The sequence below is a fragment of the Sinohyriopsis cumingii genome, chromosome 10 (genome assembly GCF_028554795.1).
Source record: "Sinohyriopsis cumingii isolate HCF-2022 chromosome 10, ASM2855479v2, whole genome shotgun sequence".
In the NCBI taxonomy this organism is placed as follows: Eukaryota; Metazoa; Mollusca; class Bivalvia; order Unionida; family Unionidae; genus Sinohyriopsis; species Sinohyriopsis cumingii.
The window spans coordinates 49,934,276-49,955,085 of record NC_142970.1 but is presented as its reverse complement, the minus strand read 5'-3'; the positions used below and the strand labels follow the sequence as shown (position 1 = coordinate 49,955,085).

Below are 20,810 nucleotides of genomic sequence, written 5' to 3'. Positions count from 1 at the left end.
GTGCACCTATCTCTCCATGTAAACATGCATATATATATGTATGTATCTATATATATATACGTGCACCTGTTTCTCCATGTACACATGCATATATATATATGTATGTATATATATGTATGTCGATATATATATACATATATACATATATACATATATATATATTTATATTTATATGCATATATATATATATACATATATATACATATAATACATATATATATATATGTAGAGGGAGAGAGAGGGAGAGAGAGAGAGAAAGATATATGTGCACCTATCTCTCCATGTACACATGCATATATATATGTATGTATATGTATATATATATATATATATATATATATATATATATATATATATATATATATATATATATATGTATATATATATGTATGTATATATATATATGTTTGTATATATATATATACACTATATATATATATATAGATATACGTGCACCTATCGCTGCATGTACACATGCATATATATATATGAATCTTTATATATATATATTTATATATATATATATATATATATATATATATATATATATATATATATATATATATATATACGTGCACCTTTCTGTCCATGAACACATGCATACATTTATGTATGTATATATATATATATATTTAGATATATATATATATACTCTATATATATATATATATATATCGATATACGTGCACCCATCTCTCCATGTATACATGCATATATATATATATATATATATATATATATATATATATATATATATATAAAGTGCACCTCTCTGTCCATGAACACATGCATATATATTTATGTGTATATATATATATATATATATATATATATATATATATATATATATATATATATATATATATAGGTGCACCTTTCTTTATATCCTTGGTAATATCGACATTAGTGGCATGGCTCTATAAATGTTTAATTAGAATAAAGAAGGTCGGTTTAAGAATCTAATTTTCAAGCGAAAGTAATATTTTAAGGTTACACATAGACTTTCCAGATTATCATGCTAAAAATGTCTTGAAAGAAAATCTGTATGCAAATTTAATTCCAAAACAGTCCAATTTGACGCCTAAAGGGATTATATGTGTACACTTTAGAAGGGATTATACACATGTACATTTTGAAAGGAATTTGACATCTGCACATGTTGGACGTGATTAGATATATTTAGATTTTGGAAGGAATTGGAGAAATTTATTAGTTGGAATGATATATCCTCACCCTCCTTGATTTGACTGCAGCAATTGACACAATAGACCATGATATACTACGTCACCGTCTCCTGAATGTATTTGGCATTGATGATACAGCCTTACTTTGGTTCAAGTTCTACTTGGTCAATATAACACAAATTGTGTCTACAAATTTAATACACTCCTGCCAAGCTGGTCTATGATGTGGTGCTCCTTAGGGTTATATTGTTGGACCTGTCATCTTCATTCTACACACTCAACCACTCTAAGGTGTCAGAGATCATCATACAGTGTCTCACCAATTGTAGGTTGATGACGCCCAAATATACAAATCTAGCCAACCAACTGAAGTTGATGCTACTATCCAAGGTGTAGAGATGTGCATTTCGGATGTGAAATTATGAATGATGATACAACTGCAGTCATTCTGATCAAAACACAAAGACTAAGTAATTCACATCCTTTACCTCAAACAATAAAAACACTAATATTAAATTCACACAGTGAGTACGAAACCTGTTTACGCTCCTCCTAAACAATCTTAAAAGATATTTCCGGATCAACATATGAATATCTGTACATCTCTTTTCTTTGACATTCACTCGTCTTCCCGAATCAAATACATGATATAAAATTCAAATCGTTCCTGAAGTAGAAATGATCACAAATTTACATCTAGTATATTCTCTGCTTTCAAATGTTGTTCCGTGGAACAAGTGACACTTATCCGTTTCGAGAACACAAATGTTGGTTTTGACACATATCGGGCTGTGACAATACCCGTGTTTCAGTCAAATTAGCACAGTGTTAGATGTAAGTGGCCTTTTCAACAAGGATTTTCGAATTCTCACAAAATGTGCGTTGCTCAGATCAGTTCATCCAATGATATAAAATAACTCATTATATTGCCTAATTGCGATGAAGAGTCAAGATAATTATTTTTGAGGGGTAACTTGGACATCAAATATATTCCAAATATAATAGACTGCCTTTCTAAAAGCGCGTTGACAACTCCATCCCATGGGACTATGTAACAAAGGAAATACCTTGAAGTACTTTTGCCCCTTGTATTTAATCGTTGAAATTTTAACACAGACCTCTCCATCCATCAATCCATCCATCCATCTATCCATCCATCCACACACACACACACACAGACGTACATACGTACATATGAAATCATTTTCAATTATGTTGAATCATGCATTATTTGAAATAATTTTATTTTCTTCAGAACAATCGTAAGGTGAGCCGATTAAAGTCATTAAAAAGCAGAATGTTAAGTTACATCCCATTGTCCTACAAAGCATATTTTACTGTAAACTACTAAGATACGTCAACATGTACATGTTTGTACATATCCTAAGCTAAGTCCTTCAGTAATTATTAAACTTAGGACAGCATGGCTTTAGAATGTTAAGTGAAACATTACGAAACCTCTACTGCAAATTCTATGGAATCAGTCTATATCATAAGAGTGACAACTTTATTCAAATATCTTGCCAATTGCGGTCTCTTTACTCTGTGATCAAATCACTGGTAATGAATATCAAGGCAGAATACAAAAATTGTGGGATACTATTATTAGCCATAAAAAATTGTCTCCCTTAATCCTACATACAGGCGCGTCTAAGTTAGCAGAGTTAGCGAATACGTCATATGGAAATGTGCCGATATTCACTCTATTTGCCATAATATTGTTATTGAGATTAACGAGTTTCGCTAAACAGCAGAAACATAAATTTTTCGTACTATTTTGAGAATTGTAGTACATATTATTTTAAGGATAACATGTGTATATTTGAGCATTTTTACCCGGATTTTTACTGTCGCAAATGAGGGCAAAGCAGGTAAATGGTAAATATAATCCAGTTCAAATCAGCATAATAGTCAACTAGAATTTGTGTCAACCCTCTACAACCAGCTTTTTCATTAATAAGAAGTTGTATTAGCACTCTTCAACGCTCCTTTTTTCATTAATAAGTGTTTGATTTGGGGTGTGTTAAGATAAGAAACCGATTTATTAGTTTGTTCGATTCGTGCTGGCACATAACCTGGGGAGATCCGGCTCCGAGGGGTCCTGATCGACGATGAGGAATTAAGTCGTGGGTGTGTAAATCAAAGAATGTTATTGATCACAGGAACAAGGCGCCAATATATAGTAGTGAAGACGTTGATGGTACCGTATGTAAACTATACTTAATTGTACAATTGCGATTGTATTTAGTGTCTACAAGAGAGAGACGAATTTACAGGTAAAATGATGAATCAAAGATTCTTTCCTCACTGCTACAACCGCCTTTGTTGTTGGAATGCAGTAAACGAAACAAATGAATTCCGTAGTAATAAAACGTAGGACAGCTTAGCTAAGAAACATTTAAATAATTTAAATAATTTCGCGGCGGAAGGTGGTCGGGATGATATTTCAAATTATTTTTTCCCAAGCTATATTTTATCATGTTAACCTATCTTAACCATCTTGTGTTTTTCTATGTCCAGGGTTCATTTTGAAGGAAGTGGAAGTGATAACCTCGATATAACAGGCAAAATAAAACCTGTTATTTCTCTGTTCTAACTAAATTGTTCATGATAATGTAACTGATATATTACTAATTGCATGGGAATTCCCGGGATATATTGGAATCCTACAAACGTTTTAAATTCAATATACAATGTGCCTAGCGACGAAAACGGCCAAACGGCTGATTAATCAGCAATGCATAATTAAAATCAAAACGTTATGGGTGAGATTAGTTTCACCCCTAATAAACCACACAATAGCTCATTCATATATATATATATATATATATATATATATATATATATATATATATATATATATATATATATATATATATATATATGTTCGTGTGTATGTGTGTGTGTGTTACGGGGTACAAAAGTTGCAAACAATAACATCCAACACAAAGTATATTCCCAGCCAATTTTGTTAATGTTCACCCAAGTTAGGGCTCAAGAAGACTGCTCTTTATAGAGAACAATTCTTTAGTTTTACACCAGGGCAATAGTTTATCAAAACAACTGTGATGACAAATGCAGACTCCAACTCTAATGGGTCAGAATCTTTATCAGTATCAGATGTGAACTAGGTAGAATTTTTTTCTAACATTACCATATCTGAGCGCTTAAAATCCTTTCAACTAAAACTACCATGTACACCACTGTCTCTTGTCTTAATGATAATCAATATTTACACAAATAAATTGGAGGGAAATGTTAAGCATTAATATGACGGCAACAGTGTGTGTGTGTGTGTGTGTGTGTGTGTGTGTGTGTGTGTGTTTGTGTGTGTGTGTGTGTGTGTGTGTGTGTGAGTGTGGCTCGAACATTAGCAATGGAGACGGTCGTCAGCCATTTTACTGTACTACGTTGCTTGTTTACATCAATGATCAAGATCACCGCACTGAAATAATTGTTAATATAAATACTTGTTTCCATACCTGTTTGATTGAATAACCATATTTACAGAATGTTGCTCATTATGTATTAAATCGCTTGACTATATCATCAATACATTACCTTATTCCCTCTTGGTTAATATCCAAACACGGTGCATTATGTATTCGGCTGTCGGCTTGTAGGTAGCATTTTTCAATTAGTGGTCACGTGATAATGTATATATATATATATATATATATATATATATATATATATATATATATATATATATATATATATATATATATATATTTATATATACCGTTCTAAAGCAAATATAGCTCTTATCAAGCATACTGGTGCTGTACTGGTTCCAGTTGGTCATCCACACAGTCCAGATGATCATCTGGAGTGGACAATGTCCATTTCATATGGAGAAACAATTGCTATCTGGCAATTCAATTCAACTCAAGACAAATGCTAGGTTTTGTTGAAAATGATCAAGAATGATTTCGTACAATCCATTTGTGGAGAAAAAGCGTTGGGCAGTTATCATTGCACGACTTGCGTATTCTATGCGTTAGAAAGTACACTGTCTTCCGTGTGGCAACCCGAAAATCTGCTAATGTGTTGAGCTTTGTTTGGGAACACAGTGCCAATGGGTTAAAAATGGTTAAAGCCCAAATTACTCTATGCCAGGAGAGAACATGTTCCATGTTAAAGTGTATCGCCAGATTGAAGTTCAGTTGCTAGCTGTTCTATATGATCTGAGACAGGAGGGAAAATATCTCCTCAAGTTGTCATGTTATGAATTAGGTCAGAGACTGACTCGTCTTTTTCAGACATCTCTAATCGTTTCAGTAAATGAGGCGAAGGATGGCGTTAAATATATGGTGTTTGCAATGTTTATTTTAACTGCTAACATAGAAGCTGCTAGGATCAAATTTGCTTGTCAATATCTGGTTAACAAAATTAGTTTTGTGAAGAAAATATGTTGCACACATACAAAAATACGGGCAGTACTTAAGATCTTTTGTTCCTCTAGTCTTGAATCAGATTTGGCCTCCCAGTGCTTAGCACAGGAAGTAAATAACCAGGAAATTCTTGATATCGCTCATGAGCTTCTGGTGTTGGGCTGCTCGCCTGATGTGGCCTCTGGAAGACTGAAACTGGCTGCTTTTTATTTGACGCAGGACAATTTCATCATGACAGAGAATGTCCTTCATCAGATTCAAAAGAATTCTACATATCACTGGTCACTGATATCAAAACTAGTAAGCAGGAACATGCTCTCTGTAAATTATTGGATACTAATCGAGTTTGTGAGTCAATATGTTGCCTTTCCAGTATTTTATTTTCAAGCAGAGATTCATTTCATGCCTAAAGCATTAATTTGGGGGATGCTCCTATCTAGAGGTTCAAACATAGCAGCCGTCCGTCCTTCCCAGTGCGCTTTTGTTGACCAAAGTTTTTCATCATTGTCTCCATAATTGTATAGATGTTTCTAGTCATGAACGTAGGTCTCTTCGAGTTTCCATTTGGCGGATCATTTCAAAGTTTTTTAATCAGAATTACAACTAATTGTTTCCGACTTGCTGGCATCTCTCATGATCGCTAGATCGCATTCATTAGATCCGAAATTGATAAGACTTTTTAAAATACATTTCATAGCCTAGCGTGTCCTCTCCGCAAGAGGTGGATTGTTTTCTTCGGATGTGCCCCTTCATGAATACTGAAGACAGAATACAAGCTTGTCAACGAAAATATTCCTTGGAAACCTTTCTGGAATAATGCTGGGCTTAATTATGTTCTGGTTGTGTTAACTGTGAGCAATCATCTAATTCTGGCATACAAAACAATGCATTTAACCTAAATTACATTACCAAATTATAGCCATGTATCCACTCTCCTCTCACACTCCTTAGTAAGATTACTGGAACTTCCAAATTGTTATATTTATAGGGAAATTACTTGTAAAATATTTACTTATGAGCTAACTATTTCTACATTAAACAGTTAACTTCTTAATTCTTTTTGATGTAATTTACACCTAATTACTCCGAGAATAAAATAAAAATACAAAGTTGTTTACTTGTCTCAGTGATTTCCGAATCAAGTTTGGGAATTCCTTCAATCATTTGAATCAGTTTTTATATTGATAATTGTTTATGAAAAAGAGTCACGTCAAACTGAATATTCTGGAAAATATCAAATTCCTAGTAAACAAAATTACATTACTTAATATGTAAAGGAATTAGAAATAAATATATTTTTAAAACTTACAAACAATTAAATTAAATCAAATGTAAATTAAATCAAATATGCATAACAATTTATGCAAGTTATGATTTGGAACCACAAAGTGCTTATTGACCTTAAAACTAAAACATAGTCTTGAGAGTATTGTGAATTTATTCATGGTCAATCTTTTTTATATCATTCTGATGTATCATGGTTGTTATGACATCAGATGTTGGCATAGCAGAACATACAATAGTGGAATTCATTCAGAGAACTCTATTATTTTGGAGTGGTGATATAAAATTTTGGATTGCTTGGGATTTCATCCACTGTACTGTAAGTTATTTTTAAATTTGTAATTTGTGTTCAATTAAATAAATCATTTGCTAAATTTACTGAAATTGCATAGTTTTGCTTTGTTCTGTTACTTGGTTGAAGACCAAAGAGTCAGAAAAATATATGTTGATTGGGTTTTTAACGTGCACTAAGAATAAATGATATTTACGAGATATAGGAAGTAGCTTAATGGGGCGCATTTACGAGATTACTTTTTATTTAGGAAATTATGCTTCGTGGTATCACCCACAGAACCAATATAAAACTATTAACAAATGCTCTTTGCCAATAACTATTTCCAACTGGAATGCCCTACCGCTGTACATTTTGTACCACTATTGTCCTGTTCATAGAGTGTCCCACCTCTTTACATAGCCAATCAACCCGTAAAAGGAATTACCCTTTCAAACTGCATGCAAACCTGTTATCTATTCAGTCTGCATAGCACATATAATGAATCATACTCCATATTGAAAGAACAAAAATCGTCGTTTTGGTCGATGGTGTTTGTGCATGCATGGGGACTAATAAAAACAATGTCTGTATTCTTTCTCAATACATTTATATAATTACACTTTATATTATCACTTATATGTCTGCATGATGTGGCCGAATCTAATGTTGGACGGATGATATTACGTTTGGGATTGCTTGGGATTTAAGTTCCTTTTATATTTGTAATTTGTATTGTAATGACAAATTATTTGCTGAAGTTTGCTGAAATTGTTGATTTATGCTTTTTATGTTACTTGTTTTAAGAGCAAAGAGTCGTTACAATATAGCTTGATTGGGGTTATAACGTAGACTAAAAGTTACGATACTTACGAGATAGACGAAGTAGCTTGATGGGGTTCATTAACGTGATTACTTTTTAGTTAGGAAGATATACTTGGCGGTATCACCCACATAACAAATAACATAAGTATTAACAAATGCACCGTTGCAGTAATTATTTTCAACTAGAATGCCAAACCGCTATACATGTTGTACCAGTCTTGCCATGTTCGTAAAGTGTTCCACTTCTGTAAATAACAACTCAACAGCGTAAAAGGAATATACCCTTTCAAACTGCTTGCAAGCACGTACAAACCTGTTATATATTCAGTCTACAGAGTACATAACATGAAATATACTCCATATGGAAAGAACAAAAGTCGTCGACTTGGGCGAGGGTGATTGGGTGTTTGTGCATGCAGAAACTGCGAGTCTTAGGAGGGACGAAAACAAACAGTGTCTATATTCTTTCGTAATATATAATTACACTCTATATTATTACTGATATGGATGCAGTATGTGTACAAAGTGCATTTACATAACCGTGGGCGACTATGTACAAAGTGCATGGAGATAGCCGATAAATCTATAATATTGTGTCAGATACACGAAGACCACCATGCATAGCAGGGACGGACTAACCCATCTTATTCATTGAAGCATTATACATTTTAATGATCTGTATGTCTATATATGTCTGTCTGTCTTTCTTTATGTCTGTCTGTCTGTCTCTCTATCTCTATGTCACTGTCTCTGCCTGTCTGTCTCTCTATATATGTATGTATGTATGTATGTCTGTCTCTCTGTCTCTCTGTCTGTCTCTATCTCTCTGTATGTCTCTCTCTCTCTTCCTGCAACCAATATCATTGTTTGATTTACACACATGCCATTTAGTACCTCACCATTGTTCCCGACCCCTCGGAGCCGGATTTCTCCAGGTTGTGTGCCAGCACAAATCGAACAAATGAATAAATCAATTTCATAACTTTAAACGCCCCAAGTCAAGCACTTATTAATGAAAAAAGGATGGTTGCAAAGTCTTCACACAGCTTCTTGTTAATGAAAAAGCTGGTTGTAGAGTGAGAGTGTTGTCAAAAATTATTGTTGACTGACAACTATTTTGCTGATTGGAACTGGTTCATGTGTATCAGTTACCACCTTTGATGTCATTTGCGACAGTAACGATCCGGGTGAAAATGCTGAAATATACACGTTATTCTTAAAATAATAATACTACATTTACCAAAAATAGTACGAAAAATAATATAGGCACATTTCCATATGACGTATTGGTTAACTCTGCTAACTTAGAAGCACATGTATGTAGGGTTAAGGGAGACATCTTTGTTATGGCTAATAACAGTATCTCACAATTTCTGTATTCTGCTTTGATATTCATTGCCTATGATTCAATTACAGAGTAAAGGATCGATATTTTAATAAAGTTTTCAAAATAAGCTACTTAGGCAAGCTAGGACAGTACACGGTGTTTCAATAGGGACAATCGTATGATACTGACTGATTATATAGAATTTGCAGTAGAGGTCTCGTAATGTTTCTCTTAATATTCTAAAGCCATGCTGTCATAAGTTTGATAATTACTGAAGGACTTAGCTTATGATATGTACAAACATGTATATGTTGACCTATATTAGTATTATGCAGTAAGATATGCTTTGTAGGACAATGGAATCTAACATTACAGACATTTTAATGACTTTAATCGGCTCAAATTACGATTGTTTTGAAGAAAATACAATTATTTTAAAATTATGCATAATTCAACATAATTTAAATGATTTCGTCTTATATCTGGCGTATGTATGTATGTATGTATGTATGTATGTATGTATGCATGCATGCATGTATGTACGTATGTGTGTGTGTATGGATGGATGGATGGATGTATGAATGGATGGTTGGACAGATCTGTGTTAAAATTTCAACGATTAAATACAAGCGGAAAAAGTAATTCAAGGTATTTCCTTGTGTTACACAGTGGCATGGAATGGAGTTATCAACGCGCTTTTGGAAAGGCAGCCTATTATATTTGGAATATATTTGATGTCCAAGTTACCCCTCAAACATCATTCTCTTGACTCTTCATCGCAGTTAGGCAATTTAAAGAGTTATTTGCATATCGTTGGATGAACTATCTGAGCAACGCTCATTCTGTACGAATGCGAAAATCTTTTCTAGAAAAGACGGCTTACATCTAAAACTGTGCTAATATGACTGAAACACTTGTATTTTCACAGCCCATTATGTGTCAAGACCAATATTTTTGTTCCCGAAACGGATAAGTATCACTGGTTCCACGGAACAGAATTTGTCAAAAGGTCCGTGCTTACCATACTCCTTGAGTGCTATAGAAATTGTCACATTTTATATTAATAGGGCATGAATATACTCAGCAAAACAGGAGGGCCTACTGCTGCTGTAGTGCAATGGGCTATTACGTACATGTATTATTGCACAGAAAACAAATGTACAGGTATTCATAGGCGGATCCAGAACTATCTTTTAAGATTGTTTAGGAGGAATGTAAACATGCAGAAGCAATGCCTGGGGAACAGAACCACAATGCTCAAAGGATAAAGTCCTATGAAGTGTCTGCATTTGAAGCGTTTCAAGAATATAGTTTAACTAACAGTAAAGTTACTACAGGAAGCGTACCCATTTGTTCACCAACCTTTATCATTTGTATGCGGGGGAGGAAGGTACTCTGACTCCGACACCATCATCATGGATCCACGATTAGTTACATCAATTAAGGCATGTTAATTTACGGATGGAAAATGACAGGAGAAATGCTAACTTACAAAGTATTCACCTGTATTTGTCGTGTAATTGTTATATGTCGAAGGAAAAAGGAAAACTAATGCGACATGTTTGGTGTGAATTGAAAAATAGATATTTCGCACTCCTAAGTTCAAAAGCTGAGGTAAGAAAAGGCTGCTAAGGTTATGTAATTATTTAGACACTTTTCTTTCCAGATAAATCGAATACTTTTGATAGGAATCTGGCTAAGAAACGACTGTGGTCGGATTTAATGCTAGTTACTTTGATCAGTATTTGTCACTCTTTTGAAACTTTTGTTATTGAGGACACAGTCTAAGATGACAACTATTTATTTTAAATATGCAGATGTATCATATTTTTTGAAGATTTTTATAATTGGAGATCTGAGAGGCGGTTCCAGTGTTAAAACATTTCAGATCATTTCTTCACAGAACTGCGTGATTTACTTTTCTTTTTCGCACTTGCCACATGTATCTATACATGTATATATCTATATGTATACATGTATATATACATGTGTATATACGTATGTATATATGTATATATATAGATGTACATATACATGTTGATATACATAGATCTATATGTAAATATATACATATATATACATGTATATATATAGATCTACACGTATATATATCCATATATATACATGTATATATATATATACATATATATATATATACATGTATATATAGATATATATACACACGTATATATATACATATATATATACAATATACATAGAGAGATAGATACACGTATATATATATATATATATATATATATATATATATATATATATATATATATATATATATATATATATGTATGTATACATAGAGAGATGTTGTTGTTGTTGTGGGGTTGAACGCCATTTTTACAGCACCAGATAGGCTATGCATGGCGGCCAGTATTAATGGTGGAGGAAGAATCCGGCAAAACTCGGGATGAACCACCGACCCACGAGAAGCTACTGGCATGCTTTCCACATATCCACATTTGCCGAATCCTGGACTCCAACCCACGCAAAGAGAGGTGAGATGGCAGTGATCCGTAACAGAAAGCGCTTTAGACCACGGGGCCACTCGGGGTCCCCATAGAGAGATAGATACACGTATATATGTACATAAATATATATATGCATGTATACATAGACAGATAGATACACGTATATATATATACATACAAACATATATATATATGTATATGTATACATATAGAGATAGATACACACATATATATAGATACATATATATATATACATGTCTACATAGAGAGATAGATACACGTATATATACAGACATACAAATATATATAATGTATGCATAGAGAGATAGATCCACGTATGTATATATATATAAATATCTGTACACATAGTGAGATACATACACGTATATATAGACATATATATAACATGTATACAGAGATGAGAGAGATGCACGTATATATAGACATATATATATACATGTATACAGAGATGAGATAGATACACGTATATTTACATATATATACATGTATACATAGAGAGATAGATACACATATATATATACATCGTTATATATATACATGTATACATATAGAGTGATAGATACACGTATATATATACATGTATACTTACAGAGAGATAGATACACATATATAAATACACACATATATATATACATGTATACATATAGAGAGATAGATACACGTATATATCTATATATACATATATATACATGTATACATAGAGAGAGACAGATAGACGTATGTATATACATACATATATATATATGTATACATATAGATAGATAGATACACGTATTCATATACATATATATACATGTATACATACATAGATATAGATACACGTCTTTATATATACATATATATAAACATGTATACATGCAGAGAGATATATACATATATATATATATATATATATATATATATACATACATACATACATACATACATACATACATACATACATACAGAGAGATATATACATATATACATTTACATATAATCATATATATACATATAGAGAGATATATACATATAAGCATATACATATAGTCATATATATATACATATAGAGAGATATATACATATATACAAATACATATAGTCATATATATACATATAGAGAAATATATACATATATACATGTACATATAGTCATATATATATACATATAGTCATATATATACACATATAGAGAAATATATACGTATGCATATATACATATATATACATATAAAGATATATATACATATATACATATACATTTAGTCATATATAAACATATATAGAGATATATAGATATATACATTTACATACAGTCATATATATACATATAGAGAGATATATACATATATACATGTACATATAGTCATATATATACATATAGAGAAATATATACATATATACATGTACATATAGTCATATATATATACATATAGTCATATATATACACATATAGAGAAATATATACTTATACATATATACATATATATACATATAAAGATATATATACATATATACATATACATTTAGTCATATATAAACATATATAGAGATATATAGATATATACATTTACATACAGTCATATATATACATATAGAGAGATATATACATATATACATAGACATATAGTCATATATATATACATATAGGGAGATATATACATACATACATATACCTATAGTCATATATATATACATATAGAGAGATATATACATATATATATATATATACATATAGCCATATATATACATATAGAGAGATATATGCATATATACATATAGATATAGTCATATATATACATATAGAGAGATATATACCTATATACATATAGATATATACCTATATATATACATATAGCGAGATATACATATATACATGTACATATAGTCATATATATATACATATAGAGAGATTTATACATATATACATAAGCGTATATATAGACATATAGAGAGATATATACATATATACATATACATATATACATATAGGGAGATATATGCAGATATACATATACATATATACATATATATGCATATAGCGAAATATATACGTATATACATATATACATATTTATATACATATAGAGAGATATATACATAGATACATATACATATATATGTACATATAAAGAGATATATCCTAATATACATATACATATATACATATATATATGTATACATATATATATATAGATATAGATATCTATGTATATACATATATATGTACATATATATATATATGTATATATATGTGTATATGTATATATAAATATATATATATATATATATATATATATATATATATATATATATATATATATATATAGATAGATAGATAGATAGATAGATAGATATAGATAGATAGATAGATAGATAGATAGATAGTTTTGCACTTGCTTTGTGCTGATATACACTGGGAAATCAGAGATAACGTTGACCTTAACTTCTACAGGTTTAGATTGACCGTGTCCAGAAAGATTTCTAAAGGATAATAAATGAACGGTGAACGATACTTTTGCCTGAACTAATTTTTTGATTTACAAACCTAACACACAATAAGAGGACCAGGATGTCGGTTGTGCCCATCAAATTTGAATGTTTACTTTTATTTAATTAAACTACCTGATAAAGTTCAGGGATTCCGTGTTTTTTCCAATTATATACAAGACCCATGTTGTTTACAAATGATCATCATCGTAAAGAATAGGATATCGTCATGGATGAAAGTTGACGATATAATATATTATTTACGAAACGTTGGCTATGTAATATGTCATTTACAATGTGACCCTTATAACATGCGAATATGGTCAAAAGTTAAACACTCACACACACACACACACAAACACATACACACACACACACACACACACACACACACACACACACACACACACAATTATATATGGGGGTGTTGGTGAGGCTGTTAATATTACGTTCTTGGATTCAGGTCTTTCACTTTCTCAATCCCTGTCTTCACTGATGAAAACAAAACGGACAAATAAACCGACCAACTATGCTAGAGAGAAAAACAAACTGGAGAATAAAGGATTTCCTGTTTATATGTGTCATACTAAGGTTTTGTTATACTTACGTTATATATTATCCATCTCTTTCAATGTAATTTATTTAACACGATACTAATATTAAATAGCAATCATTTTAACTATCTCAATATCATAGTAAAACGGTATATTCTCGATAATAGTTAAAATAAAAGATAAATTATATTTTATAATCGTTAGCCAGAATTGATTGGCAACATGATCAGTCACATCTTATAAGTGGTGGCCCCACTTTCAATTATATATCGGGTCCCCGAGTGGCCGAGTGGTCTAAAGCGCTCACCGTTCCGGATCAATGCCATCTCACCCATGTCTGCGTGTGTTCGAATCTCAGGATCGGCTAACCTGGGTACGTGAAAATGTTTGGCAGTAGCTTCTCGTGGGTCGGTGGTTCTTTTCGGAATTTCCCCGGTTTCTTCCTCCACCAGCTATACTGTACGCCATGTATAACCTATCTTGTGCTGAAACGTGGCGTTAAACCCTAAAACAACAACAGCATCATGGTCATTGTAGAGATGCACACTATAAGGCTCACTTGTATTGGTGGAACATACTATTATGGTGCTTGTTTTAATTATTTCAGATGGTATTGTAGCTATATGTCTTAAATGAGAAGATATATTTTCTTGATAACTTAATTATTTTCGGTTATGTCAGAGGGTTACATATGCATTTCTTACTACTTTCTGCTGATGTACTTCCAGCTAAAATAGGTATTAACTAGCCACTTATAACTAGTGGGGGATGTTACATTCATGCTATCAGGCATGTGAAACAACGAAACAACATTATTGACCGTAAGGTGTGTTTGTTGAGTTACAATAAATCACAGATGGTACGTTTCCCTTCATAGCCAAAACATTTATGATTTGTAGTCATTTGTTTCAAAATTTGTTGGACTTTTAAGATCATGTGAAGTATATAAAATAGACTTAGGAAGTGACTGTCTAATTTTAAAATAATTAGCTCATAAGTAAATTATGTTACAAGTAATTTCGCAATAAACTAGTGACGAAAAAAGAAGGAAAAAACACCTCTTGCGGGGAGGACATGCTGGGCTATGAAATGTATTTTTTTAATCTCGTCAATTTTGGATCTCGTCAATTTTGGATCTCGTCAATTTTGGATCTCCTAATTGCGATGTTGAGATCGGGAGCGATTCGAGCAAGTTGGAAACAAGCAATTGTAATCTCTATCCAAAAACTCTAAAAGGATCCGGCAGATGGAAGCTCGTAGAGACCAATCTGAATTACTAAAAACATCTGTACCATTATGGAATCAATGATGAATAGCAGACCGAAGCACCGACCAAGAATGTAAACATTTGCTAGCATAAAGCAAAAGGAGATTCTCAACAGAAGATCCCCTAAATATTAACTTGTACGCTTGGAACTAATCATCAAACTGTCTGTCAATGCAAAACGGAAATATGATATGATCAAAACCTAATCGCAGTTTTCCTCAATCCTGAAAAACCTATGATCTAATGTTGACAAATGGACTCTCACGGAATAAGCCAAGAAACTAATTCGGTTTTGCATTAAACGATGACAGTGTATATTTGACTTTGTCGACGCGTACAGCGTTAACCATAGTAGCTTGTTTTTATTACTTATGCCCATGTTTCTCGACACGCACGGGTACTTTACCCTTGAGTCGTGTTTTTTCATATAGTATAAATAGTAAGGTTTTACTACAAGCGGTACATCATAACTTGGATCTTGTCATGGATTGTCGGTTTGGAACCACATAACTACAGTCAAACATAGAGGTAAGTGACAGCTGTTAAAATAATTTTGATTCCCTTGTAATGGACAATAGGTATTTTTTGAGTGGATATTAATTCATTTCATATACATATATTTGAGTATTTTGTGTGATAGTATATTTCGTATTATACACAACCAGTTTCATCTTTTTGTAGCTGAAACTGGTGGAGGCGGAGGTGTAGGTGATCCAGACTGTAACTTTCAGAAGTTCACGAGCTAGAAAATGGAACTCTACAGCTCAGTGTACCGTGTCCAATTCTGTTTAACATCATGATTTACGACATGTAACAGTAAGTGAACCAGTTCACCTACGACCACATAAGTTAGAAAGCGGGAAACACCTCTTATATGCTCTGATAGTTTAAAATATAAAAGGTGTTTATTTGAAAATACTTCATTTGTGTTTTAAGATCTGAAAAGGATTAATTGTATTACTAGTGTGTCCATTAGTAAATTTCGGCTGGAATTTGGTTTATTAAACATTATTTATTACATGAAATGAAACGTTCTCATCAAACTAACATACTTGGAAATGGGGACTTCAATTTATATTGAAATTTCAGGTAAGGATATTGTATCAGTGTGATCCAACAAAAGACTTTTGGCACATCTTCACTACACTGGCCACCAAAGGCACATCCAATACTTCTGCGTTGGGTTTAATTTGGATGTCCACTAAAAGTTTATTCAAAACTTTAATCATTTGATCATGTGCATGTAGTTCTGTGATAATTTTAGATTTTAATTCGCAATAATGTTTTAATATTTTGACCTTGTATCCAAGGAGTTGTTTTTTAAATTTTACAAAGCTTGGTGCTTCTCACTTTTTTATATTTTAAGACCAAATAGTCGTAATAATTCTAAGAGTGAAATTAGAAAGATACAAAAATCATGTAATGTCATTAGATACATGTATCAGATATCACGAAAATATATCTCTTTTTAATGTGTTCTTTCTCCTATAAAGTTTCTTTCGTTGGTTATCTCTGGTGTAGCAACCTAAAAGCAGCATTAATTAGGAAAGCTATCTGCCACATTGCAGCATTGTGTTCATTATTTAATTTCATCGATATGCAGAGTACTTTGCATGCGTGCATATACATCCCTTCTGTTTCAAACAGCATGCCAGCAGGTTTAGAGAGTAGTCTCTGTATTTTTTGTTATTGTAAAATGCGACCCATGTTGTTCAAGGCGGCCATCTTGTGTGAAATTTTGCCCTGCCGGAAGTAACACTGGTACTCAAGGTAGTGCAAGAAAATCTTTGGATCAACAGAAGAGCACTGGGAAGGACGGACGCCACATATGTGTAAACCTCTTGATAGGAGCATCTCAAGAATTAATGCTTTAGGCATGCAATGAATCACTGATTGAAAATAAGATACTGGAAAGGCAACATGTTGTCTCACAAACTCGGCTGCTGACAGATTGTCCTCCAATATTTTCCAGAGAGAATGTTCTTGCATACAAGTTTTGACATCAGTGACCAGGTATGTATAATTCTCTTGAATCTGATGAAGGACATTCTCTGCCATGATGAAATTGTCCTGCATCAAATAAAAAGCAGCCAGTTTCAGTCTTCCAGAGGCCACATCAGACGAGCAGCCCAACAGGAGAAGCTCGTGAGCGATATCAAGAATTTCCTGGTCAATTACGTCCTGTGATAAACACTGGGAGGCCAGATGTGATCCAGGACTAGAGGAACAAAACATCTTAAGTACTGTCCGTATTGTTGTATGGGTGCAACATACTTTCTTCACAAAAACAATCTTGGCAAGCAAATTCCATCCTAGCACATTGTATTGTATTAATTAAAAAAGAAACTGCGAACCACATAGATTCCACGCCTTCAGTCGCCTGATTCACTGAATCGATTAAAGATGTCTGACAAAAACGAGTCAGTCGCTGACCCGTATCACCGCAAGACAGCCTGAGGACATATTTTCCGTCCTGTCTCACGAGATCCTGTAGAACAGCCAGCAACTGAACTTGAATATGGACATATACTTTACCATGGAACATGTTCTCCCCTGGTATAAAGTAATTTGGGCAGTAACCATTTTTAACCCATTGGCACAGTGTTCTCAAACATAGCTCAACACACAATAACAGATTTTCGGTTTGCCACAGGGAAGACGGTGTGCTTTCTAATGCATAGAATGCACATGTCTTAGAGTGATAACTGCTCAACGCTTTTTCTCCACAAATTGGTTGCACGAAATCTTTCTTGATCATTTTCAGCAAAACATACCCTTTGTATTGAGTTGAGTTGAATTGCCAGACAAGAATTTTTTCTCCATATGAAATAGATATTCTCCACTCCAGATGATTCTCTGGACTGAGTGGATGACCAACTGGAACCAGTAGAGCACCAGTTTGCTTGATAAGAGCTATATTTGCTTGAGATGGGTAGGTTTTGATTCTGTTTTCCCACTGAGAGGCCTGATCAGGCCAAGATCTGATTTTCAATGCCGCCACAAAATCAATTGAATCTTTTCCGAAGTTGAAGAGTTTCTTATCGGCTGGACCATGCCGCTCCATATCAAGCGATGAATGGTAATTACGACTGCATATAACAGAACGACCGAATGAATCCAATGAGTGACCTTCACATTGCGCATTGAACACTGGTAATGATGAATTTACACCCAATCTTTGGAATTTCACATACTCTGGTGGAGTTCTCGCATCACTTACCATGATGTATGTACGTTTAAAAGTTTCCAGGGACGGGAGACTCTGCAGCACGCCGATGTCGGAAGACCAAGAAAGGGCATCAATGTCTGACTGTAGTCCTTCTGTGGTGGTAGCTTCAGCCTGACTCGCGAAGATATGATAAGGATCTTTACGAATCAAGGTTTCAATCTCATCTATCTGAAACATCATGTTTATCCTCTTCCAACGTATATTCTCGCTCAGTCCCACTTTGTCCAGGACATTGAATAATCTAAGAGATACATCGCTATAATACACGGGAATGATTCTTTCCATTATTCTCTACGTGCATTTGGATACCTGCAAAATATTAATAATAATAACAACAATCTGAAAATAATAATTCGTTTCATATATTTAATCCTCTATATTCTTTCATCTTAAATTGTTTCCAGAACGATTTCCATACTTATGGCCATAAATATTGCAACCTCCCATTATTAAACATTCAATCGAAATATCGGAAAATAATTTATCATTGCTCGAAATAACGTACTGTTCTATTTACTCCGACGTGTAGCATGGGATATAGTTACAATGTATCCTTCTGCAACGTATCTAACTATTAATATTTCAAATGTTCTCCTTTTCGCACCAATGTGATCAGACAGCATTTTTTAAATCTCTTTGCACCATACCGGCATGAACAAATAATTTGTCCAACCTAATTCCAACACCTGCATTAGCACTACGTCTCACAATACTTGCAGGGAATGCAAGAAACTATGGGTGTTTCAACAGTAGAACAGAACCTTTAATTAGTATACAGTACGTCAATGAATGCTATCAATGCCCTTCCCATGCACTTAAACACACTTTATTATTCTGATTGTCCAATTTGGAAAGGCCAATTTCTATTAACTTCTCGGTATGGTGTTCATGCAGTGAACTACTTCACTTGCAACCGCATGGCGGTTTTCAACATCGTATGTCCCTCAGGGTTTTTTGGTAGTGTCACATAACTTTTAGCAATACCATGGAGGTATAAACTTGTCCAGTCACACAAGCCAGGCATTTATGTTACTTGGGCGACAGCGTATTGTGCAGGCAAAAGTCATGAATACTAAACACTTTTGTCAGTATGACTACGTCTTGCGATTTGCGGTCTCTGTTCATTTTCTTCGATCCAGACTTTATTATGAAATAAGATTCAAACGTGTCTTGTCACTTTTTATATTTGGCGAGTAGCTGTGGGGTAATTTCAACCCGGCTCTGTTTTGATCAGCCTTGAACGAATGCGAGATCCATCTTTCCCAAACGTTTCAGAGCTGAAAATATATTTTTAGGTTACTGACAGAAAATAACGAATTAATGTTCGAGATGATATAAATATTTCCAACGTGTATCCAGGATCTTCAAGAATTGTTCCCATCACATCCTCCACTGCTAATAAACCACACAGTAGGGTGTGTGTGTGTGTGTGTGTGTGTGGTTCATACATTAGATATTACAGAAGTTTGTCCGCCATTTTATTGCACTATGTCTTTTGTTTA

General features: G+C 33.1%; 1 protein-coding gene across 1 annotated transcript in view; it reads right to left on the bottom strand.

Moving 5' to 3' along the window:
- Positions 1-19,593, bottom strand: part of LOC149790122 (cyclic GMP-AMP synthase-like receptor 2) — a 30,389-nt gene extending 10,796 nt beyond the window's left edge. Inside the window, exon 1 of the mRNA XM_089973164.1 lies at positions 18,513-19,593. Within this exon, the coding sequence (XP_089829290.1) occupies positions 18,513-19,593 (1,081 nt within the window). The remainder of the gene's footprint in view (positions 1-18,512) is intronic.
- Between the last annotated feature and the right edge of the window lie 1,217 nt (positions 19,594-20,810).